The following is a 26,811-nucleotide window of genomic DNA, read 5'->3' as shown; positions in this document are numbered from 1 at the left end:
ATACGTTACTGTCTGCAACATAAATATGCGACGCACGTAATTGTATAAATAGCATGTAAGCAATAATAGCTTATAAATATGTTATGTTTAGATTTACTTGCTCTCTTTATACTTGGATACCGAGAATATAACACATCTTCGGTAATGTCTCGTTTCACTTGATCTCCATTCGACCCTCCAACTACCAACTCATCAGACCACTACCTAAATTATAAGGTACTGTTCACCGCTTTTGTCTGAGTAATCAGACCCAGTAAAATTACGCCTGGAGTCGGTCAATAGGAAGAGGAACCTAAATACATACCCTCACCTACTCTCCAATTGAGTGTCATTACCGATTTAGTTTAGTGTATGTATAAGTAACAGCACAACGTATCAGCATTGAGATACAGCGAGGAAATGCCGCCAGCATCCTTGGTACAAATGGTACAATGCCTCAAGGGCCTATTTTAGATTTCAGCCAGTTATTAAATTCTTTTAGTAATACCACTGTACATATACAGGGCGTCCCACGGCTATGCCACATGGAGGGAAAGTACCCTAAATATTGTAGATGGAACATTTTACTGAAAGAAGACATTATTTTAATTTAAAAAACAATTTAAACTGCATTCATAGATGTTTAAATAATTACATGGTTGAACCGGGAATCGAACCCGCCGCACGAGAAAAAAAATCATCCTGTAGCTTTATCATACCGATCGAAAGGCTTGATCATAAGGATTATTTTTTGCTAAATAACATAGTGTCGGAAATAAAAGGAAGCCCATGAATTTTAACATTTTTAATTCAAAATTAATCAATTTAATTTATCAAATGCTCAAAATGTAGTCTCATTCTGTTGAATACAAAGCCGCACTCTTTTGATTATTTCGCCAAATTTCACATCAAATGTTAAAATTCATGGTCTTCCTTTTGTTTCTGACACTATGTTCTTTAGCAAAAAAAGCGGCCAAGTGCGAGTCGGACTCGCCCATGAAGGGTTCCGTAACAGCAAGTAACATAATAAAATTGCGGTTTACGAATTACGGTTTATGACGTATAAAAAAAAACTACTTACCAAATCTTGTTCAAACCAATTTTCGGTGGAAGTTTGCATGATAATGTACATCATATATTTTTTTTAGTTTTATCATTCTCTTAGTTTAGAAGTTACAGGGGGGGGGGGACACACATTTTACCACTTTGGAAGTGTCTCTCGCGCAAACTATTCAGTTTAGAAGAAAATGATATTAGAAACCTCAGAATCATTTTTGAAGACCTATCCGTAGATACCCCACACGTACGGGTTTGATGAAAAAAATTTTTTTGAGTTTCAGTTCTATGTATGGGGAACCCTAAAAATTTATTACTTTTTTTCTATTTTTGTATGAAAATCTTAATGCGGTTCACAGAATACATCTACTTACCAAGTTTCAACAGTATAGTGCTTATAGTTTCGGAAAAAAGTGGGTGTGAAATACGGACGGACAGACAGACAGACAGACAGACAGACAGACAGACAGACAGACATGACGAATCTATAAGGGTTCCGTTTTTTGCCATTTGGCTACGGAACCCTAAAAATTATCCTTATGATCAAGCCTTTCGATCGGTATGATAAAGCTACAGGTTGATTTTTTTTCTCGTGCGGCGGGTTCGATTCCCGGTTCAACCATGTAATTATTTAAAAATCTATGAATGCAGTTTAAATTGTTTTTTAAATTAAAATAATGTCTTCTTTCAGTAAAATGTTCCATCTACAATATTTAGGGTACTTTCCCTCTATGTGGCATAGCCGTGGGACGCCCTGTATATCTTGTTTGTAAATAAGTAACAGTACAATTTACGTTTATGTTATGAATTGTCATGCGCACGCGCATGGAGCCATGGAGTCCTCGTTGTAATGGCAGGTGTAAGCCTCACCTGTATCCGTAGATCCACTCCAGCTTGAGCTTGTTCTGCGGCGGCGGCGCGACCTTGGCCGGGTCGAACCCGTCCAGCTCCGAGGGTCCGTACAGCACCACGGGCCTCCCGCGCAGGTACACGCGCATGGAGCCATCCTCCTCGTTGTACTGGCCGGTGTAGGCCTCACCTGTATCCGTAGATCCACTCCAACTTGAGCTTGTTCTGCGGCGGCGGCGCGACCTTGGCCGGGTCGAACCCGTCCAGCTCCGAGGGTCCGTACAGCACCACGGGCCTCCCGCGCAGGTACATGCGCATGGAGCCATCCTCCTCGTTGTACTGGCAGGTGTGCGTGCTGGAATTATAACGTTATGGTAGATCAGGGAACTGACTGGGGCCCGCGGGCTGGGGTTCACCAGTCGCAGCGAAGCGACGCAGAATCCTGACCGTGGCCCTCGCGTCAAAAAGTTTGAAGATCACTATAAAGCACAGGAGTTTTAACTCTTCGTATGCCCTTGTCAAAAATTTGCTACTGATTAGGTACCTAACTAATAAGTGATAACCTTGAAACTGTAAATTGGCTGCGACTAGGACATATACCTGTGTAGTACGTGACAAGGCATAAGAAAGGTTAAAACAACGGAGTCAACATTTATTGTGAAGGGAATAGAAGTGAGCTTCAGAGAATTCATCCAAATCTAGTCTTGGACCTTGGTGGACATTAAAATCGATTTAGGGCATTTATAAGGTAGTTGTGTGAAGAGGATTTGAAACCCAATTAGTATATGTATATGTTAATGTCCCGCTTACAAATATGAGCGGTGTTATTTTTGTCTCGCACCTAGGTCATAAAGTTCGTAAAAACCAGTTAAATTACCATTAGGTGACCGAATTCGAAGAATCAGGGACAAGTAATAGGTACGTACTTTCATCAAGTTTTGTAATTTAATGACGATAGAAAACACGACGAATTTGAATAATTAATCGCCGTCAATCGGGCTAGTAAAGTACAGCCAAAGAATATAATTACTAATTACCGTACTATTTCGTACCTTGTCACAGTGACATATAAAACTCGCTAGGAACCATACCATTGTCACTGTGGCAAGGTACGAAATGGCTGAAATAAATTCCTTGACCGTACCTACTAAAATAGGTACTTTATTTACCCGTATGTTTACAATAATTAAGCAATTCATTATCATAATGAGAGTATTATCTTCAATAGAGCGCATATTTGGTTTGCTTTTCATCAGAAATAGCATTCTTCTCTTCTTATCGGTCCAGCAATATGGAATGACTCATGAAGTCGTGACGTTTTGGTATAGGTAAGTACAAAATATTTATGTAGGATATAGGTATAAAGTATATAAGTTTACGGAAAAAAATGTCATTAGAACATAAAGATGCCTGGCACAATATAGTATTACATCATCCGTAAGTATGCCGTTAACCTGGACTATTTCATGATTGCAGCAGTAGCAGGCATATAGTGCTAAAATAATTTTAAAATACCTATACGAAGTATAAGTATTAAAAATCATAATATATGTAAAGAAATACATATAATATATAATATTACGGTTAACATTTACGATAATAATATTTGAATTAAAAAAAAAACTGAAGTACTGTCAAACGCAATTTTTTTTTACATCTACCCTCAAATATTTAATTAAGCCTATAAGTGTAGTCTCAATTAAAATAATTATCTGAATCATGGTTCGGATACACACGTAGTTAATTACAGTTAGAAAATAAAAACACACGTTAGTATGAATGTTAGTAATTACACTTAATTATGTTATTTACCAAGAAATCATGCTGATTAGTGAATGAAAATGTCCATGCCTTAAGCCTTTATCCACTTTTAAATCTCGACACCAAAAAACCCAAGCAACTTACATCGGGGTGAACGACATCTCGCCTTAAAATGGAGTTAACAATGCACTGAGATCCCAAAAAAGTACCGCTCGCTACCGAGTCCTTACCAACTTAAAGCACCAAACTAAAATGAAAATATATTATCGTGTTACAAAGCTTTTATGTGTAATAGCAGGCCATAATAGATCATTACAACGGAACTATTATCTATATCAGATAACAGGAAACAATACGCAGGTAATAGTAATAAAATAACAGTAGAAAAACTATTGTAGAAATGACATGAAAACTAGGCAGATTACCTTTCATCCATGGCGCACACAAATTATTTTTTTAAATTCCGAAACGCGCGGATGACACGGCTAACTTTTTAATTGCAAAACGAGTTGCGGCACAGATCGGGGCCAAACAGCCGGCGATCGAGAAAAACGGCAACAGACTGACGTGTAATCGCAGAACGGCGCACCTCTTACTTCAGTAGCGTACAATTTAAACTCTACCTCACACATTGCCGCTTTTGTTAGTTGGTTCATTGTGTGCTCACAATTGAAGCAGCAATGGATGTGCAACAAATAGAGTAATCACTTGTTAATGGAGTTGGTTGTTGAAGTTTTGAGGATAGGCTGACTTCATGCACATCTTGTATTTATGTCGGCGAATATGACTTAATAAGCCGGCGTTTATTCGCGGCAACTTCGCGTTGAGATGACCGTGAACTGTAAAGTAGGTCGTGTATTCTAAAGCGGTCTTCACATTGAATGCGGATCCGCACGCCGCTCCGGTGTGCGAGCGGGAAATCGCTATATACATGCGTAGCGCTGTCACGCTCACACACCAGAGCGACGTGCGGATGCGCATCCAATGTGAAGACCGCTTCGTTCTTAATCTTTATTGACCTAGCAATTGGAGTTTTAGAAAAAAAACATATTCAACCGTTCGCATTGGTCGGCACGAGTTCATTACAAAATAATAAAAAGATAGATTATCTCTTGGAACTTGGGAGGACTGCCTCCTATATGCAGTGTATTTCTTATATTCCTTGGGTCTGTGATCATTTTGAACAACAAGCCTTCTTGAGCTTACTGTGGGACTTAGTCTATCGGTCTAAGAATGTCCTATAATATTTATTTATTTACCTGATCTACGTAACGTACCTACTTCTACTGGGGAAAATGACATCTGACGTTTTCTCATTCAGTGCGAAGTGAGTCAAGAGTAATTTCCTTGTTATTGTCGGCGTGATATCATTGTGCAATTTCTGCATTCATCTATTTGTTAAGGTCATATGACGTTGACCACAATGTCGGTCCGGTTCATTAGCTATTCAAGTCTAGTACTAATTCACTAGTACCTACTATTTTCTCGCAAACGTTCGTATTTGTCATTACATGTGCCAGTTTAGTCAATGTCAGTACTTTTTGTACCGACTGACTGACTACTAAAATAATTATATGCACTAGGTACATCTGTACGTAAAAAACTGTCACTTACTAACGAAACGGATTTATTTAATTCAAATATTATGTAATACCTATTTATGTAATCAAGTAATTTTAGTCAATTAAGTTTTAGGTACCTAATATTACATGACTGGAAACTTCCAGTTTTCTTCATGACTTGATTTAGTAATTATCGCTATCAGTACGGTAAAGGACATTCATCCAAAAAAGGGCAACCGGGACAGTACATATGAGATACTTGTCGCATATTACGTGACAAGCGTATTAATAACGCGTTTCGCATTTGTCGGACGCGCGGCTACGTGAAATATCAAGGGTTGTGTAAGTTTATACGGAATGCACTTTTGTAAATATTTCTGTTAAAAAAAGGATACCGCATCATACCTGACTCGATGAGCAGTGAAATAAACGCAAAAATATTTAGAGTTGCTCACTGCACTGATTTGGCAAGCGACGAAGCGACAAAGAAATGCTACCATTTATATGGTAATTTACTTATGTAAATTTCACGTATGGCACCTCCACACTTTAACCCTGTAAGGTGTGTGAAAAAATATCTTGGACGTACTCTAATTTCAGGTTCCTATAGATCCATTGCGTTCTTTTGTACGTCCTAATTCCATGACTCGAGACGGTATCCACCTTGAAATTGATTATTTACGGCGCTTAACGTACTCGGTGGTGTTTATCTCATATTAACATCTATTAAAACACGAGGAGATGCAGCACGGATTAGTGCTAAAGCATAACAAAATTTAAGTACCTAGAACTTATGAACCTATTATTAGTCGCAATAGTCTTCGATCAGCATGTAGGTATAGCAACTATTTAGGCAACTACAGTTGAATCAGCCCAATGGAATAAATGAAGTATTTTTTATCCGCCCAAAATGCCCTGATGAATATACTTATATATCCTGTTTCGCCAGCGATGGCTGTTAATTGACATTATCATGAGTCCAACCACCAAAATCAAATACCAAAATATACCCACACAAACCCAACACCTTAAACCTGTTAGGTTTATTCTAAAAGCTTGAAAATACCGCCACCAACAAACCCTCGCACACACCAACACGCAGTCCATGAAGATCTGCAAACTTACCCGTGTTTGAGAATCGGCCCGTTCTGCGGCGACTTAGAATACAAGTTTAACAACGACTTTGTAGTTGTAAATCTAGAGGGAACGAACAGAGCATTAGAACATGGACAACACTAAAAAGAAAACAATAATGATTAGCTATAGCTAAATACTCTGAAAGTCTGCCTACAGTTTGGAAGCACACTTTCTTAAAGGCAAGAATGGCTACTAATTTTGAGGTGTATGTACGAATACGTACAGAATGTTTGTAGCCTGTAGTGCTTTCTTTAAATGTGCATGCATTACATGCACTATCTACTACTGCTATGCTTGACAAAGACTCAAGACTCTGGATTCATCACATTTATTTATTTAAATTATGCGAAGCAAGTCCTATATTACAAATACTGTATAGGCTAAAGAATATACATATAAACTTTAAATCGATTTCGGCAACAAGGCCCATTTTAATTAATAGACCAGACTCTGTTTTAAGATTTCTGCGTAAATCTTGTAATTAAGTAGAAGGTTGAGCCTTTTCAGTTAGTTATTACTATAAGACTTGAGTTTTTATCACTAACACAACACAACAACACTAACGTCTAACTTTAACTACAACACAGTTTTCTGTTGCATTGCTCGTAGAAAAAATATCGATTCATCGTTCTTCGATTAATTTGGTAAAATCAATCAACGATCAATCGATTGATTATCTCTAATACTGCCTTTACTAAAAACTATAAACAGTTCAAAAACACGCTGTTCATAAAAGGTAGAATATCAACAAATATCAGAACTGGGGCACTACAAATGCGCACTAAAGTTAATTATTACTGTTTGTCACGTTTGAATTAGATGAACGGCGTGATTTCTACATACGAGTACATACATACATTTCTACTAATTTACTCCATCATTCTAGCCTTCAGTCGCCCACTGCTGAGCATAATTTACTAACGTATCAAAAGAACTTTAAAGCTTTGTTTTGCAAACTGTGTAAAATTTACAAGTCATGCAAAAAATTGATGCATTAAACCATAAAAAACAAGTAGTATGTACCTATCGTTATTTAAAACGTCGTCATAACTTGACAGCAAAAAAAGATAACAATCATAAATTTACATCTTTACATTTTTTTCATTCAGTACCTATCTACACCACAGCTACTATTCCACAACACCAATAATTGAGTTTAGGCGATCTTGGATCAATTAAGAATATCATGCAAGGATCGACACATTTTTTATGGAATACACAATCGACAAATGTCTGTTTAGTTAGCTTAGCAACATTTAAGTTTTTAGACTAGAATAGCTAGATGCCTGCTGTCGATTAACAACCAAAACTTATAATAACAAAACACCACAGTAAAGTGCCAGAGCGTATGCAAATATTTGCTTATAAATGTTGGTTGTTTATTGGCTTCGCTAGACCCACCTGATGTTACGTACAATATGTACCTGCGAGTCACCGTTGCCTCTCTGGTTGCCATAAAGGTTGCCGATTGGCGTCTAGACCCACCTGATGTTGGGAATGAGTCCCTGTGCGTTGAAGTCTCCGGTGGAGCTCCAGCGCTTGGTGAGATTGTTCCCTCCGGGGCTCTGGCTCTGATTGCTGGACGTGGAGTTGTTGCGCGATCTAGAGTGGAACATCTACGTTATAGCGATAGCGTTTACGTGTACTCGTACGTACAATGCCAGAGAAATTAACCCAATACTTTAATTGTGCACAAATGGAGAAAGAAGAGTCCTAACCTAACTTTGCACGGACATTCATAGAATAAAGTAAGGCAGTGTTACTATAAACGTAATAGAAATTTGACTTTACTAACGACATTTCCACACTTTGTCATTGCAGATGCCATGCAGAGTTAGTTTAGTCCGACTCCATCTCGGCAAAGACTACAGTTTTTGTAAACGATTTTATTTGTAAATTGCAATAAGATTGATTGGTGTAAGTATTAACAAAACTGAATTGGGCGGATTTCTCTAATATCATAAGAAAATAAGCATCATAAATAACTGTAGCGTAAAGCTTATAGCTTGAAATTAAACATAAAAAATAGCTCTAAGAAAAAACAATTATAACAAAAGTAAGTATGTCAGTTGTAACGTATAGAAGTAACACTAAAAAGAAGGCACAAATAATACTGATCAATAGTGAAATAAAAACAAAGTTGTGTACAATCTGAAGGAACCTTTAAAGAACAAGATAAGAAATAACACCCGGAGACCACACATTACGGATGCTGAAAATCAACTAACAATCGAGATAAAATGAAGACTAGGATGGTAAAAAAACCTATACTTCAAAAATGTGGCGTCGTACATATGACTTAATTTAATTCAACCGGCCAGTGAATGATATTAAGTACAGGCGCAAACAAAACAGACACAATGATTATTGTTTTAGATATTTAAGTTCCTAAACAATGCAATGATTGCACTGTCTGTACGCGTGACAACCATCTGGGTATACGAATTGAGTGCACATGAATAAGATATTACGTTTTCCCTTACTTTTTAGATATTTTTTTGTGTTGGATATGGATGGAATATACGGTTTTCGGAGGACTCCACGGCAAAGTCCGGTACGATAACATAATATATGTATTGTGTGTCATATCATTATGTACTAAAGCGTACCGAAAGAACTCAAGTCCTAAGGCCCTAAAGCGTCGTTTACAATTGGCTGTTGACGGCAGGTCAGTGAGTCCCTGCTTACCGTAAACGAAACGTATCCTGCTCAGAGATGTGACTTATTTGAAATACTTGTATTTAAAATGCAAATACAAAATGCAAAATACCTATTTTGTATTTCGTATTTAAATACCTTAATAGAAAACTATTTTGTATTTTATTTGAAATAGTTTTTGGGACCTATTTTCTATTTTCAAAATACAAAATACTTTATAGTAGGTAGGTAATGTAGGTAGGAGTTACAATCTCTTCTGATGTTACAATCCTGGCAACTCTCTCATTCTTTTAACATGGAACTGTTGAATCTGTTTAGTAACGTCGCACATGACCACAAGCGTAGCGAGTGGTTAAAAAAGTGGAATCTTGAGTGTTGCGAGGGTTTCAAGGCACGAGAGGAGAACAAACTTTTATGCCATGGTGAAACACAAACGAGACGTTTTCATCACACTAACGAGAGGCATTATACTAGCTGTAAAACATTACAAATTAATGCTTTAAAAGTTGGCCGTTAAAAACCATCATCCATACCTACATCCTACCGGTTAATGAGAGCAAACAACTAGAAAGGACCATGGGCAACTTTGTATGGAGCCTTGCCCCAAAATCAACAGAGTTGAGAGTTAGGTCATTAGATAGGTATTTCTCTGTACTTCATTTTGGTCTATGGGCACCAAGCGGAATTCCATTGCAGAACTGAGATATTGGTATTTTAGTCAAAATGTCGTCACCCTTATTACCTAGTCAATAGAGTCCACCACCGGGCGAGCGCGGCAAATCATTCAGTGTGCTCGCTAAAATACCAGTATCTCAGTTCTGCAATGGAATTCCGCTTGGTGCCCATAGAACGAAATTAATTACAAAGAAATAGCTATTTAATGACCTAACTCTCATCTCTGTTGGTTTTGGGGCAATTTTGACGCATATTAGTCCTTTGCAGTTTAGATAGAGGATTGATTTCAAAGAATAAAGAGAGTCTTTTCAACTCGGAAATTCCGAGTAATACTTTTTAATTCAGACTAGGTATTCACTACTCAGAGTACCTACCTTTTATCGCAAAGTATTTGTATTTTTAAAAAGTATTTTGAAAATACCTATTTCGTATTTTGTATTTAAATACAAATTCAAAAACTATTTTGCATTTGAAATAGTATTATCAAGGAAGTATTTGTATTTTGTATTTAAATACTTTTTATAAAGTATTTTTCACATCTCTGATCCTGCTCATGCTCCTAAAACACTTATAAAATAGACCGAGCAGGGTTCTACGAGCCTACAAGAGCCCGTAACCGTGTTCTATAGTACGCAATTTATACTTTACTGAGCACGCATTTGACAATGAGTGGGTAAGGCGGTGAGTTGATTTGTAGCGACAGCTAGGACGACGAGGCCAGCAGGCCTGTGGCCTGATGCCGCCGCTAGTGTGGGGTATAACATGAGACGCGTACACATACAGGCTAGCCTGCGACCTGTGCGGCGCGGGAGTGGCGCGCGGCGAGGGCGAGGGCACCGGCGACAGCGAGGACGACGAGGCGGGCGAGTCCGACTGCAGCAGGCCTGTGGTCTGATGCTGCCGCTAGTGTGGGGTACAACATGAGACGCGTACACATACAGGCTAGCCTGCGACCTGTGCGGCGCGGGGGTGGCGCGCGGCGAGGGCGAGGGCACCGGCGACAGCGAGGACGACGAGGCGGGCGAGTCCGACTGCAGCAGGCCTGTGGCCTGATGCTGCCGCTAGTGTGGGGTACAACATGAGACGCGTACACATACAGGCTAGCCTGCGACCTGTGCGGCGCGGGGGTGGCGCGCGGCGAGGGCGAGGGCGCCGGCGACAGCGAGGACGACGAGGCGGGCGAGTCCGACTGCAGCAGGCCTGTGGCCTGATGCTGCCGCTAGTGTGGGGTACAACATGAGACGCGTACACATACAGGCTAGCCTGCGACCTGTGCGGCGCGGGGGTGGCGCGCGGCGAGGGCGAGGGCGCCGGCGACAGCGAGGACGACGAGGCGGGCGAGTCCGACTGCAGCAGGCCTGTGGCCTGATGCTGCCGCTAGTGTGGGGTACAACATGAGACGCGTACACATACAGGCTAGCCTGCGACCTGTGCGGCGCGGGGGTGGCGCGCGGCGAGGGCGAGGGCACCGGCGACAGCGAGGACGACGAGGCGGGCGAGTCCGACTGCAGCAGGCCTGTGGCCTGATGCTGCCGCTAGTGTGGGGTACAACATGAGACGCGTACACATACAGGCTAGCCTGCGACCTGTGCGGCGCGGGGGTGGCGCGCGGCGAGGGCGAGGGCGCCGGCGACAGCGACGACGACGAGGCGGGCGAGTCCGACTGCAGCGAGCCGGTGGACTGGTGCTGGGGTCCGCGTCTGAAACAATAATAAATTACTTATTTCCAAAAAAAGGGTAATTTACGTGGCTCAAAATGTACAATATCAACTCAACAAAGGGTTAATAAAATGAGTGACGGTTGAACGTTTTAATCGCTACAATAACACGGCTACGACATCAACTCAATTTATCAAGGAAAGACAGTGGCATCACCTGCGTCGACGCCGCCGTATTAGTAACGTTGCAATAACAATGCCACTGCAGTCGCCATCCGAATCCGACTGTAACCTGTACTGTAATGACATCTCAATGGATGTTCAGAAGTCACATATTTGCTTCGAGAGATTTCCGCATATGCAATGTTACTTATGTAACCAAGTAGGTACAATCCTGGGTGGCCTGGACGTCTTTACTGAACATGATTTATGATTACTAGCCATTAAGCCCATCAACCAATTCATTCAAGTTGCCAAACCATTAGCAACACTCTCAATTGGCCACCGGTATAGGCCTTAACGTCTTTGTCATAAAGTTTAAGAACTGTAAAACAGTAATGGACGATACAATGAACAAATCAGTGATTAATTTAACTTGCCGTGAAACAAATTAATGAACTGACTTGAAGCTTACAGAGAAGGACATATTTCTATTCAAGATGTAACTGCTATTAAGACTTTTTGCTTATGGACGTGTTATTAAGTGGCTAATGAATAGAAACATCGAGTAATCGATATTTTCGTGCACGATTTGTAAGAGTTGTTAATGATCGTAGATGTCGATATCGATTACTTTGAACAAGGTGGAGATATGCAAAAGATGCTTGAAGTAAACGGCCAAGCCAATAGGTAACTAGAGCCGATAAGAGTACCATTGAATGTACCTAATTCTGCGCAGACTTAAGCAGTGAGGAAGTGTGAAAGTGCGACTATTATATAAACGTCATATCTTCATTTAAATATATGTAGTATACAATGATTACATACCAGACCATTGTCTGAACATATTTGTCATCATACTTAGGTTGTACTGACATCATAGGTAACTACTGAGTACGGTACCGTAAAATCACCTACTCGTAACTATATTCCAGTAGGTACTGCAACTATATGGTCCACAACACAAGTTCAACACGTAGGTAATTAAGTTCGAATAACTACCAAAGTTCTTTTTCATTTTATCTGAGATTTTTCTTGCATTTATAAAAATATTTTGTCATGGAAATACGACATTCAAATAATAGCCACACCTGAACGAAGATTCGAAGTTCATTTTGGACCATAGTTGGGAGGTTTGGAGTATAATTCAGTAGTTTTACGGTACTTTAGAAATGCTCACCTTTGTGGGAGTGAGGATGCCGTGGATCCATAGCTGGACGTCCGTTTAGCAGTCTCTCTGTAGGAGGGCTGCCGTAGCCTTAGCTCTCTCGTTGGAGTGCCTGATGACCCTGGAATTCAAATAGAAACCTTATAATATAACACCTTAATAATTTTGTATAAAGCTAGACTTAGTTTCTTCAAGGGAAGATGTTTTATAATTTGCATGTGAAACTAGGGACATTACGCAGCTACTCAAGCGTAGTTCAGTAAGAGAAACTCATATTTAAGATTGTCTAACTAGACTATCGGTATAAAATAATGCATACAGATGACGCGAAGTAATTGAATGAGGCGCGAGGAATGTACATATAGGACTGACTGATTCTTAAGTATTGATTGACGATGCTGGCGCTAGTGGCGCTCATCCTTCCAACGCGTTGGGTTTGTAAAGTATCGGCTAGAGAGGACAGAAGCCATCAGTTCTTCAGTCATCTTACCATTTCTCTGAGGTGTCAAAGACGCTGGTGCTCTTCCTTGTAATTCGTCCAGCCTCCGCAGGGCATCAGCTCTAAGATAGAACAAAGAGCCCCATGTTTTTAAGCATTAATCTAAAAGATGTTTCTCAAGATGATTTAAGATCTGATTCCCACCTGTGTAACCCCCATTTCTTTGAGGTGTTGATGTTGCTGGAGCTCTCCCTTCTAAAGCGTTGAGCCTTCGTAGGGCATCAGCTAGGGTGGACCGAAGACATAGTAATTCCTCAGCCTGCCGGGCGCAGCGGACTTCCAGCTCAGCCACGCGAGCCGCCAGCCCGGCGCCCTCGCCTTCTAGCATTTCATCTGGAATAGATGAAGAATTGGTTAATAATGGTCAATTTGAATTGACTTGGTGCTTAAGTGTCATAAGTCATAAGATATACTGTGTAGAGTTTGTTTTGTGTCATAAGTCACTATAGTAACAGCACCAGTCATGGGACATTTAAGAGGGAATTTGGAGTATTTGTGATATTTCCCTAATACATGTGAATGGTCTACCGCTTAGCGTATTGAAAGATGAAAGTCCTACCCGTCTTTCATGTTTCAGGCGTGTTGTATCAAAGATACTGCAATGAGTTTCCACATACTTAACAAATTAAAACTATGCTATTTTTCTCCAGTCATGGACACCAAAGCTCCAGTAATGGGCCCCCCAGTAATGGACACTGCTCTATCAGTATAAAATATTGAAATAGGTCATCAGATCTGGTCCATGTTATCATAATATTGCATTATCATCCGATTTGCATATTTAATTACGAATACAAAATTTCAACTCAATCGGAAAACGGGAAAGTGGCTCAAACTCGGCTATCAAGATTTGACCCACACTAAAAAACGATATTAATTTATCCGAAGTCCGAGCATACCTCCTGGTTGACATATTTCGTAACTACATTTTACTTCTGTATTGTTTAAACATGAAATGATGGCATGGCAAGCATCATTATGTAAATTTCCCATTATAGGAGGTATGCAGTTTTACAGCTCCTATAATGGGATTGGGCCAAATACCACTATTTTTTTACATGTGTGGACTCACAACATAGTATGTTGTATACCTTATCTCATGGTAAATGCAATTAACAAAACACATTTTAGTTTTCATCAAGTATTAATTAATTAAAATTTAATAAATTAACTCACCTCTCTTAGCGAAGTTGTTAAGAATTCGTAGTGGTATTTTTTTTCAGTGACACGACAACTTTTGGATTGACGCCAATTTCTTAAAAAACAACCAAATTTAATAAAAATTCAAACTGAAACAGCTCTAGGACTCTTATTTATGATAATATACAGGCAGTGTTTATAAACTACTTTTAGACACTTATTTTACAGGATTTGTGGTTTTTTGTCCCATTACTGGTTCCACGCCCATCATAGGGTACACTACTATATGTGTACAGTTTGTTTTTGCTAATATTTAGACGGACTCTGGTAGACAAAATATTACGGCTTAGTCAATAAATATGTATTTACCAACAGACGTTTCGTGTAACAAACTGAAATAATACAAGCTAGCTGTAGCAAAGGTATGTTTTAGCGACAGCTATTTTATTTCTTGTCAACAGATTTGGCAAAATTAAGTCCTTTATTATGGCTTAAAAACATTGTAATCAAAATACCTTTAAAAGACACAATTAAAGCCCGTAACCCCAGTAAAACCTGCCATGTATTTAAAGACTGCATCCCAATTAAGCACGCGACCACCTTGCGAGCCCCATATAGGGATGCCATGTTTTGCTCAAAGGCCGACCGACCGGTTCCACGACCTTTTCCATACCTGCATCATCATCACAAGCGAGCATTCGTTTCAAAACCATTGTAAATGGTCTTCAAATCCAAAACAAATATACGGATATCAAAAACTCATTGGGATGTACGTTCTGCGAGTGATAGTACCCACACAATCAAAACGTAATGATTGCGAAATCGCTTTCAGGTCAACGGTGCTCAGTTGTTGACCAAGTGAGTATTGTTGTCGGAACAATAGTGGAATTGGCGACATGTGCAAACGGCGGTGTAGTTATAGACAATGGCTACGTAACGAGGGCGGAATGCATCAAGGCCGGTGCAGTTGCTAAACTGAAACCTGTATAAAGCGACGTCGATGCCATTGGGAAGAATTAGTCAGAGGCCTATATTATACAGGTTCTATGCTAAGATGAATTGAAAATAAAAAAATATCATGTAATTGAGATGGTGACTGTCGTCAAAATAAATGATTTCTAAAAAATATTACGTTACAAAACAATAAAAAATTAAAAAAGAAGTCTTGTTGGAACACACGAAGGAAAGAATTTGTCAATATTAACTACATAATGTATGTACCTATACTACATCAGTTAATTACTACTAAGTTAATCAATCTTGGGAGGAGAATGTCTTTGATAATGTCAACTTTGAATTCACTTTACATTTAAATTAAGGATCTAAATGTCATATCATGAAAACATCATCATTCAAATTGTCAACGCTAATTAACAAAAGAAACGTAAGTCATTAACATTTCTATCTGTCGTAAAGTGCAAGTGACTGCATTTTAACAGGGAAGTAGTTTACATCCGCGTCCGTCCGCGAAGGTTGCATTCTGTACTATTGTGCAACAGAGTATTAAGAATCACATTTTATCTGTTACTGCTGGGGTACATATCTGCAGTAGCTCTCAGCATCTTGTTGATAATGCTGAAATCAAGCAACATTGCTATTAAGGTTGATATGGTAACTGCTGGGAATAGCCTAAGCATATACTTTTTACTTTAGGTCATGAAGGAAGGGGCAATAAGTATTTAAAGTGTCATTCTATGGAACTTGTTAACTGTGTAAACAAAAGTCACTAAGTATTCATCATTCTTTGACAATTTCAATAGTGCGGTTTGTTTACATAGTTAGTAAGTTCCATAGAATGACACTTTAGTAGACATGTAACTTACGCCAGGCGGCATAGACGTCGTTCATGGTGTCTCCGGGAGAGTCGCTCGCTCTGGAACTCCTGGACTCTCCATGGCTCTCCATCTTGGCTCACTTCTCATGTATGAACGTTACTTATAGTCATAGTACTAACACAGTTCTGTTAGTTGAGTTGAATTCATTTCGATCGCGCACATCACTTCGCGGTTTTAAATTCTGAACGGGCACTAGTCAAGACTTAGCCTTAGTCAAGGCTTGGGTGTTAAATCTTCTAATGATTTTGATCACATTATACTGTATAACATGAAATGTAATGGCAAACCATGAAATGTAATACAAAAATATAAATTTGGATACACGTTTGTATCTTTTTAGCGCACCTACCTGTCTTTATAAACTCCGTTGCGTAGCTCCGACAACAGATGTTATCACGATTAACCAATTGGTTACTCGTAAATACTAATAATTAATCGTCATAAAAATTAAACAAATAATTAGCAAACGCTTTCGGCGCATGCTATCTTCCTAAACTAAAGACGATACGAGTCGGTGCTATGTATACGCAAAAATAATAGAAATGTAGACCTGGTTTTCGATGGTTGTTACGTCATCGAGCAACTTCCTAAACAATTGAAATCGCAGTTTTCCTTCTTTAAAAAAATATGCATCTTATGTTTGATAGAACACTACATTTTCTGATGAAGCTATTATTTCATCTTAAAACATTGTCACCGTTGGTTATTGGAATGCATTCTCTCGTGATACTTTCCCGCATCGCAAGGTATTCCGGCTTACGGTACCTCCCATTTGCATACAAACCTGATCTAACCCTAACTGGCCTAACTGTATATACCTCACACAGCGATTAAATGTTTGCTCAAATTATTAGCATCCGAATCAAATTAAATAATAGTAGTAATACGTACAGCTTCAAAGACATTCTTCCCAAAACCGGGAATACTGACTACACGAAGATACAAGACTGACAATTCCTATTTCGGTCTAATCTTTAGTGCTTTCTCAAAAAAACGTGCAAAAGTAAATATCACTAAGCGAAGTTCTAGGTCACTTTGCACACCTAGACCGGCAATGTTTTATGAAACCTTTGCCAGCGCGACCCATAAGTAATAGCTTCCAAAGTAGAAATATATCCTAGTACTTATCAAGTAACACCTATACGGCATTTTTCAGAGTCGTATTTAATTAGTCCGTTATGTGTCTTTAACCCACTATATTGACTGAGCAGAATTAAATTATTATAACTATGAAATTTTGAAAGGAGGCAAGCTCCCGGACCATCTAAGACGCAAGTATCTTACTTTTAAACCGGCTTAAAACTGAATAAAGCCACTGACAAAAATAATTTCGGCTCTTAAATTTGACCCGGGTAAATAAGGATATTAATATCGACATTTTTGAGCAAAGAGGTAACCTCAATCACCAGATTAGTGTCTTACATAAACATATTAAAAGTTAATACATTTCATAACGCACCAAAACATCCATGTTTACCGACAATTATAGAGAGAGGTTAAGTGTTTCTGAAACGGTACCGTTAAAGCTGTTATTACATCAGGAACTCGCGTGTTACCAATGTTTAAGTTGATGATTAAGTTATTTTCCAAATGAAAGGTGTCATTAGAACGCCGAGTAGGCAACGAAAACATACCTAAGTACATTAAGAAAAACATTTTTACAGCTTAGGTAAGTTAGGATGGGTAATATATTATGTAACATAATATTTGTGAAATCTCATTGCTCTCCAGCAGGATAAACCAGAGACGGACCCTTCTGATCCTTATCTTTTGAAATCTAATTTTACAGCAAAACATAAAAGGTTTACTGGAGTAGAATCAGTCATTGACACAAATATGTAACGTGTAATTTAATTAGTCCCACAAATTCAACATATTTTTCCATAATGGATATAAGAATGAGTAAACGTATGGAGACATTATTATTTACATATAGATGATGTCCTTTTCTTGTTATAATATTATTATTGAAAGATTATATAATTTATTTAAAATCCGTTCTATTCACTTATAGCCCGGAAGTAACATATGTACCTAATTTGCATCATAGCAACCAAGTTAAGATATTCTATGTAAGTATATGAATGATGTATGTGATCTTGTAGAGATTGTTAATTAATGGTACTCCCAGTGAAAGGTGCCAAGTTTGGCGCTTGGATAAGTACGAGCCAAATAATTAGCCTAACTAAGTTACGCACATGTGAAATTGTTTCACTTGCATTAACATAGCTGAAATTGCGAAAGTAAGTGAAAACTTATGTAAGTTTCATCTCGATCTTAAAAGTAATTATACCAAACATAATTTTCTTATTACTGCAACGCATTTCTGTTATTGAACTCAGATGGTTGATATCATCTTATTATTTCTCATTCTTACCTATATCAGTCTAAGTTCGTTTTTTTTAGCATTAGAAATAAGGTAAACAATCTTGATGTGTCTTTTAATTGAAAAACACATTTTAAAAGTAACTTATGGCAAATATGTAACAATTATGAATCTAATACGATCATTTTATATTCTGCTGCTTTCAAAAGTAATAGTTACTGATTTTTAATAAGCGTTTTTCAATTAAAAGACATGTCAAGATCGCTTATCTTCTTTCAAGTTCTTTCTAATGCTAAAAAAAACGAACTATAAGTTAAGTGGCATTTCCAATCATCCACATTGTTACCTATTGTAGTTATAGCTTTGCCTAATTATTGTTTAGACTTGCGAGTATGATTTATGTATAAAATGACTTTCAATATTTTAATAACAAGAACCTTGATATTCTTGCTCTTGATGACACCTAATTAACAAAGTGGCGTGTTCAAGTCGATCTATAACTCTGTCTGAATGCTTGAATTGGCGAGAGTACTGCTAAAATGCTTGTTACCATGGCTTTGTATTGACGCTGTAATAAGGCAGTTATCTAACCAGAGTTCAGGGAGATAAAGGTTATCAGATGGTGCGGCACGCTATAGTTTTGTTGCCAGTAATAAAGTACGCGAGAGGAGAGAAACGTCGAACAGAGCGGGGTTCCCTCAATGTAATCTACTTATTATCTTTATTTCCATAGTAACGGGTCATAGGCAAAGTGCATGGGGTATTCGGTATTCTAGGTAACCTAGCCGCTACAATTTCATAAAATTAAAGGTTTAATTAATTGCACTAAACGATAACTTATGCCAATTTGTCACGATTATTTATAATATGTAGTATTGTTTTACTGCAGTTGTTTCTTTTTTGTAACTATGAAGAAGAGTTACAGAGAAAAACAATAGCCAATGAAAAGGACGGAACCCTAAAATCTCATATTATTTATCATATACACATTCCCACGAGCGAGAAAGTCAGCGGTCGTGAGAAAACGCTTAGAAAAAGACAATTACTGTAATCGAATACACGCCATTCTGAACCTCAACGCTTCGTGATAAGGCTAATGAGACGGGTTACATTAAGGTGTCGGGTTACATGCCATAGATTACAAGTAGGTATACTTAGTGCTTACGTAAAATGAGATGTTACGGTTCGAATGTCGCGTGTGAAAATTGCATAAGCGCAAATTCGGTGGTTTTATGTAATGTTGGTTATATATTATTGTCATATTACCACTTTTACAAGGGTTCAATAACCCTGTGTTGATTTAATGATGTTCAGTTATACTCGTAACTTAATCAAATGCTTGGAATACCTAAATTGGGTGACCTTAAAATTTAAAAAGGGTTCAATTGTTTTTTTTAGAAATGTTTGTGTTGTGAATGGTTAAAAATTCATCGAAATAGTATTTTTATGATTAGGTATATCATAAAAAACAATATAGAAGTCTTTTTTAAGTTTTATATCCAGTTAATCTGTTTACCTAATTAACAAAAAAAAAACTTGATCTGATTAACTCAAGGTAACGAAACCTTTTGTCTTTATCGCAATTGGAATGTATAAATAGACAAAAAAATTAATAGCCGTTTGTAACTTTGTAGTTGCACAATAGGTTCTGTGAATCTGCTAACTGTACCACAAGATAACATCAGAGAGTCTCACGAAGCAATTGTAGTTCGTAGAATTACTTTAGTATACAGCGAAAAAAGAAAAAAATACTTTGTTAATACACTCAAAACCAAAATGCACGGTATCAATGGAAATAAACGCACTGGGCAAAATAAATATAAACAATGTTGAGAGATTTTCAAAGGAGACCGGTAGGTAGTTGTCACTTGACGATTCTTTTTAATTGAAACTTGATACTTACATTTGAAAGTATTTCCGTATAAATATTTCCGATGTCAACTGTCAAATACTGTCCATTTTAGTAAAGTTTTACACAAGCGATATTGACAGTAACTCTATCCAGTTAGTTACCCGTAGGTATCGTGTATCTCAAAAGGCAGCGGCGGTATCTCATGTCAGATCGAGGATGTGACGTCACAGCGCCATTTTAAATGTCTAATGTCTAATATGTCAGATTCATTGTGAACCTGCGCGCGCGCGGCTCTGTGATGAATAAATTATTGGGGCGATAAATGGTTACGTTTATAAGAAACTAATCAGCGTTCAAGACAGAAGGATTCTAAATTATTATGAAGAACTGGCGGACGTTGTTATGATAATTTCCATGCAGATAACTTGATCGGAAATAGTTAAATGATAGGTATATGACTAAAACAATTTAGTGATATTAAATTATACATTTTTGTACACGACAATTAATAAGATAATAACTGCAGAATAATATATAAAAAATATCATTGGTCCGTGATATAAATCCCATGCTTTTTCATTAATTTTAGCTTTACCAAACTTTCTCGCTTTGCCCGTGTATGCGTGAAAGTAAAATATTTAGTTTTCACGTGTTTTTCCTATTAATTATTCCTATTTTTTTTAACATGATACTTAAATTTAGCAATCAAGTAGGTAAGTATTCACACGTTTTATAGTTACGACGAATTTATAAATGTTTAGTTAATTATTTTATTTTATTAACCCATTTACAGTTAATAAATAAATTGTATTATGATTTGACCTGTTATATTGGAAATATAATAAATAATATGAATATGACTATGACTATTCGATATGTAAATAAAATAAAATAAAGCCGGTTTAAACCTTACACGGCCTCATAATTAATTGTGTACAACATAGAGTATACAACTAAATAATAAGCATAGTATCATAGTAAACAGATAAGATAACATATGTATAAGTAGTAGATTTGTGTATAGTGCGTGACGTCAAGTTTACTATTTATTTATAATGTGTGTTTTAATTTTGAGCAAAGTAGTAGGTATTGCTAATATAAATAGCATATGGGAGGCAAAGCGTATCAACCGTTGCAATTTTATGTAGTAAATAATGTACACAAGCGTGTTAAAATAGATAATAGATGTTGTATTGTTCTACTAAATTATACTACAAGTTACTCAAATAAAAATTTGTAACCAAGAAAACCAAGTAAGTAACTTTATTTCATATTTATTTACCTACCTATTCCTATCTACATAGAAAGCAAAAATAAAAAGGAATGTAGAAAAGTGGTTGGTCCCGATAAATATAGTCTGAACCTGACCTCAAACAAGATAACAGTTCGTTTGATAACCAGCTCTTTAAAATAAATTACACATAACATCTCCATAATTTTACAATAAATGCTAATCATTATTATCCGCTATCCTATCAGGATTCTGATACCTCTCATCCTACTAGTTTTATGGTAAATAATTATTTTAATTTATACGCATATTTTACAACTTATTCATAAAACTATGTTGTTTTTATCAACTGAACCGCTTCTTGGCCGCGTCTATAATGTATGTATGTATGTATGTATTTACTTTATTGTACATAGAAATATAAACACGAGAAACACAGTTACAGAGTCAATTAAATACAACAAAGGCGAACTTATCCCTGAATGGGATCTCTTCCAGTTAACCTATACCTAGGTATATAATATACCTTAATGCTTCTAAAATCGTCGCCAATGCCAAAAACTTCGCGTACTTTAATTATTTTTTGCATTATTACGATAAATAAAGAGGGAAAATAGATTCTGGGAGATATTAAAGGTAATACCTTTTCTAAATTAATAAACTTACTGTCTTACAGTACAGTCAGTGTTGTCTGCTGCTCGGCAGAAGTAACTAAGCAACAACTCGTCCGTTCAAAATAATCGGAACTCAGCACATGCTTTTATTCTTTTAATAATATTATAGTGTGTATACAAATCATTTTGAACGTCTTGCCTGCTTAGTTAGTTTTGCTGATGATTATAATTAACAAGCATCATAGAGATCGTATGAGCTAATTTTGCACCGATATGAACGGAACAAACTGGTGGGGACGGTGGGCATGTAATTCGTCATATTTTATACTAATATGATATTAACCACAGCCACACTTCAATCATTTTGTCATTGCCAATGCCTTGCAGAGTTAGTTTGGCCGGACTCTAGACAAAACCTTGACAAATTTAGTAAAAACATAAATTTATAAAAATTATAAAAGCAACACTCGCTTCACTCGCCATTTCCAAACTGGCTTAAAATAATAAAACTCATTAACCTTGGCCAAACTGCCAAAACGTGGGACCATGGCGCTAATCTAGCCATCACACGGATTTGTCTACCATGTTACACAATGACTTATTATCAACCTTAGTGCGAACACATAAGGTCCACCAATGTTCAGTAGGTTAGAGTGTTGCTGCTAGTAGGTAAAAAACATTATGTTTACGGCATTTTTAGACAAAAGGTAACTTATTGTTGGTTGTCAGAAAGGCGCTATATAGCGCTATATGGTTGCAAGTTAACAATCACCTTTATTGAAATTTAACAACGTGCCGGTGCCTTTTTAAAACGGACACATTTATGTCAAAATGACTCGGTAAATTGCGATTGTTGTTTTTTGATGAATGTCAGTGTTAATTTCAGTCATTACTGTCATTAGACAAATGTTTAAAGTAATGACCTGTCACTTACTACGCGAGGACAGACAGCTACCGTTTCGGCTGTCATTTTACCCGACTCTAGAGAAGGAAGGTCATCGGTTTTGTCGAAATTAATTTTGCAGAAACAATTACCTAGAAATCTGAGAATTCGCTAAATCCTACATTTAAGCCAATACTTTTTATCTTGAATTTCGATCACGCCTCCACACTAGAAATTTGGTTCCTTTTAGAAAAGTTCACTTCTGTGGACAATAGAGTAAAAGATAAACTAGGTAAATATACATACGAAGCATCAGTGGCGGCGCGTCAAACATATCCATAGGCAAGCCGGAGCTAATTTGACTTACATATTTTCTTTACAACTCTGCTCAAACGTCCAAAAACAGGCAAGCCGGTGGGAATCGACTTTTACGCGCCACTGCGAAGCATTTAATTTAAGGTCACTCATGTAGGTATCGATAAGAATTGAAGCGCAATATGACACTGCATTGCGTGTTACTCTGAAATATTATTGAGACTACACTATGTTATTGCTATTAATCGTGTTTACATCTCCCTCCCACTATCCATATTATATTACAAATATGCATTACACTAAAAGAGATGGGTAGTTTTTGCCATTACCTATGTATACCCTACAATAAACTGTACTTCATTTTTCCATTATTTAATTATATTCTTCTGAAAACTGAAATTCGTAAATTTTTTATGCAGTTTTGTATGTAAATAAAGATTTCTTAGAATAACATTTCTCCAGTCTTCTTCTTCTTTGTCCGTCCCTGTTCCCGTTATCTGGGGTCGGGTCTCCTCACACTTCTGCGCCAGGCCCATCGGTCCCGGATTGTCGGTTTTGGCAATTGGGCTTTCTTAAGGTCTCTCTCGATGTTAGACCACCAGGTCAATGGCGGGCGGCCGCTACCTCTTTTGCGTTCTGGTAAGTTAAGAGCGATTTTTACCACATGGTCTTCACTGCGTCTCATTACATGGCCATACCATCTAAGGCGAGACTCTGTCATTTTGTCTGTGATAGGCGCGACCTTAAAACTGCCACAATAACATTTCTCCAGTGTTCGATTTATATCGTCTTTTTTCTTATTGTAATTCCCACATATTATAAGTACATAACTATATTACAAACCAATCGATTAGGAAGTTAATTATTCTAAGTAACTATATTCCAAACCAATCGTAAGCCTAAAATCAATCGATTCAGATCCAAAGCTAATAAAGATATTGAGTAACCCTTTCGCTTAACACTCCCATTTATGTTGCCGCCGACGCGCCTACAAATTAGATTAGCACCGTCCTAATACACACACTATGATGACGTCACTATACCAATATAATCGAAGAATACCATTTAACGAAGAAGATTTAACACCGTTGCGATAAAAACAATCATTGCTAAATCAAAACATTGCAAAAATGGACGCAACATAACCTAGAAATATAACTTATTTCAATTTAACCTCACTTTTACACTGTTCTGTTCTTAATACAAGGACAGCTTTAACTAAGGTTAGATATAAAAAGGATTTTATTATTATTAATATTTTTAGACCCAGACAGCCGGTAGTCTGAGCTGCACTAACTAAATTATCAATTGGGGCCACACAGCTGATTATACACGATTTCGACAAGGTTCCATTAAAAAAGGAGACGTAGAAATGAACCTTAGTATTGATAAGCGAAAGTAGAAAGTGGAGAAATGGTCTTAAGATGGAACCGAGTCGAAGTAAGGAGCGAAGGCTACTACGCATGCGTGGGGCGACACAATAGGGTTTCAAAACAGGAAGACTGGAGGCAAAACTATCTTTGTTGCAGTATATATAAAGTTTACAATTGATTAGGATGTGTATAGCGCTTGCGTTGTGTTGTGAGACTTGTAAGTCGTAGTAAATATTTCAAATTTGTTTCAAGATTTACAAACAGTAACCAAGGAAATACGAACACTTGAGTACATAATGCGTGTTTGATGACAGGTTAGAAGAAACTACACATTCCAAGCATGTTTTATGTTGTATTTAAATTATGTATAATGACGTCTGGTATTGGGTTAAACCCACAGGTTTTCCCCATAAAAGTGGTGAATATTAAGTTATACGTTAAAAGAATAAGCCAAATCAATTTGTTACGTATCATTTACAATTCAACGTTGATGTTTAACAACCCTTGACATCGTAAATCTTTCGCCAGGTCACAATACCTACAACTTTTTCTGATAAGTAATGAATTTTTAGTAGCAAAATCACCGCTGACACTATCATCCGTCATAAAGATTCTGTGTCATTGCACAAAAAACTGACGGAAAAAAGCTGAAGACTACGGTTCTATGGGCTCAATTAAATTTTTCCCTTTTCAATAAAGAAAAAAAAACTATCAAAATTGGTGTATCGCAACGTAATTTCAAAACATTCTCGTTCACAAAAATGAAGCCGTTGACGAAGTCGATAAAATTTGTCTCCTAATTTTACGCGTTGAACGTATATGTCCTCGATTCTCCACGCAAAATATTATGTTCAACTAAAACCACACCTGTGTGTGTATTGACTGCTGATGTCCAGCTCGTCCAGACAAACAGCGATGATGTCATGTTGACATCACACTGGTATCGGCGACCTTCGTGTCATCTCGTAAAATCCGCCGTGCCGATACTTATCTGATAATATTTGCTCACTTTATTTACCTAATACCTACTGGCAGTCAATGTCAGTTGCATAACTGTACGTTGCTGTATTCTGTTGATTTATGTTTAGGGTCGTAAATTTGGCAATAGAATCCAAGAATACGACTGATGGAGCGTCGATATCCATATAACTCAATCCTCAACAGTTTGCCTAAGTTTCAGAGAGTCGAGTTGAACACTTTCCTTACAGATCATGAAGAAAAGGAAAACTAAATTAGCCTGAGAATATTTATGACGCGTCGTAACTACCGCCAGATAATATAACCAGTAAGTATAATCTAACGAAACAACACCCATTTAAGCCAATGCAGACTTCTGAGAATATATACTCGTACATTTGATCAAACCTCCAACAAACTTCTGTGGCAAATGTTGCTTGAAGTGCGGAAGATTGTATATCGCATGTAATAGACGCAAAGGCAAATGACGATGATGAAAACACTTCCTCTCATTTCTTCAACAGCAGGTAAGTAAGTAGATAACTCACATAAATTAAATTATGTTAAGTATCATAGAATATTTTATGGTCGTTACAACAGATGCATAAATATTAAGTTTTATATATTCACATTGGGAAAATTACTGAAATGCATACGTACAACGTATTATTGTTTATGTTGCAGGATATTGCTCATTGTATTTGCAAATGCAGTCATATTCTCAAACCTATACGAATGCATGTTTACGCGAGTAACTGCACATGGAAGCGTTTTTAATGGCTAGCAAATACATCCTGCATTGCACACTGCAATATACCTTATGACATATAACTTGTATATTATGTAGATACCAGTATACTAACAGAAAGGCTCTTAACTGATCATCGGTGAATCTTATGTCTTTGCAGTAAGGTGTACCAGTTGTCAAGTGTGGACGATAGTAGGTACTAAATATAGGTATATTAATTTGTTCCTTACGACATCTCTAATTGCTGGTTGTATTACGGAGACAATTCACTTCGTTATTGAGCGCTAGTTGCATCTCTTTCCTCAATTCCACCATCAGATGGCTACCTATATTACGTTATAGACCTAATACCACACTTAACCCCGTCGGTTGGTAA

The 26,811-nt window shown here is 37.4% G+C and overlaps 1 protein-coding gene across 1 annotated transcript in view; it reads right to left on the bottom strand.

Moving 5' to 3' along the window:
- Nucleotides 1-26,811, bottom strand: part of LOC134671184 (echinoderm microtubule-associated protein-like 2) — an 87,236-nt gene that overhangs the window by 20,723 nt on the left and 39,702 nt on the right. The window contains exons 3-8 of the mRNA XM_063528968.1: nt 13,306-13,494; nt 12,675-12,783; nt 11,237-11,377; nt 7,830-7,946; nt 6,333-6,404; nt 2,075-2,239 (exon numbers count right to left, since the gene is read on the bottom strand). Of these exons, the coding sequence (XP_063385038.1) occupies nt 2,075-2,239; nt 6,333-6,404; nt 7,830-7,946; nt 11,237-11,377; nt 12,675-12,783; nt 13,306-13,494 (793 nt within the window). The remainder of the gene's footprint in view (nt 1-2,074; nt 2,240-6,332; nt 6,405-7,829; nt 7,947-11,236; nt 11,378-12,674; nt 12,784-13,305; nt 13,495-26,811) is intronic.

The sequence above is a fragment of the Cydia fagiglandana genome, chromosome 15, assembly GCF_963556715.1.
Source record: "Cydia fagiglandana chromosome 15, ilCydFagi1.1, whole genome shotgun sequence".
Taxonomy (NCBI): Eukaryota; Metazoa; Arthropoda; class Insecta; order Lepidoptera; family Tortricidae; genus Cydia; species Cydia fagiglandana.
Note: the sequence above shows the minus strand (reverse complement) of the source record. Positions and strands in the feature narration are given on the sequence as shown.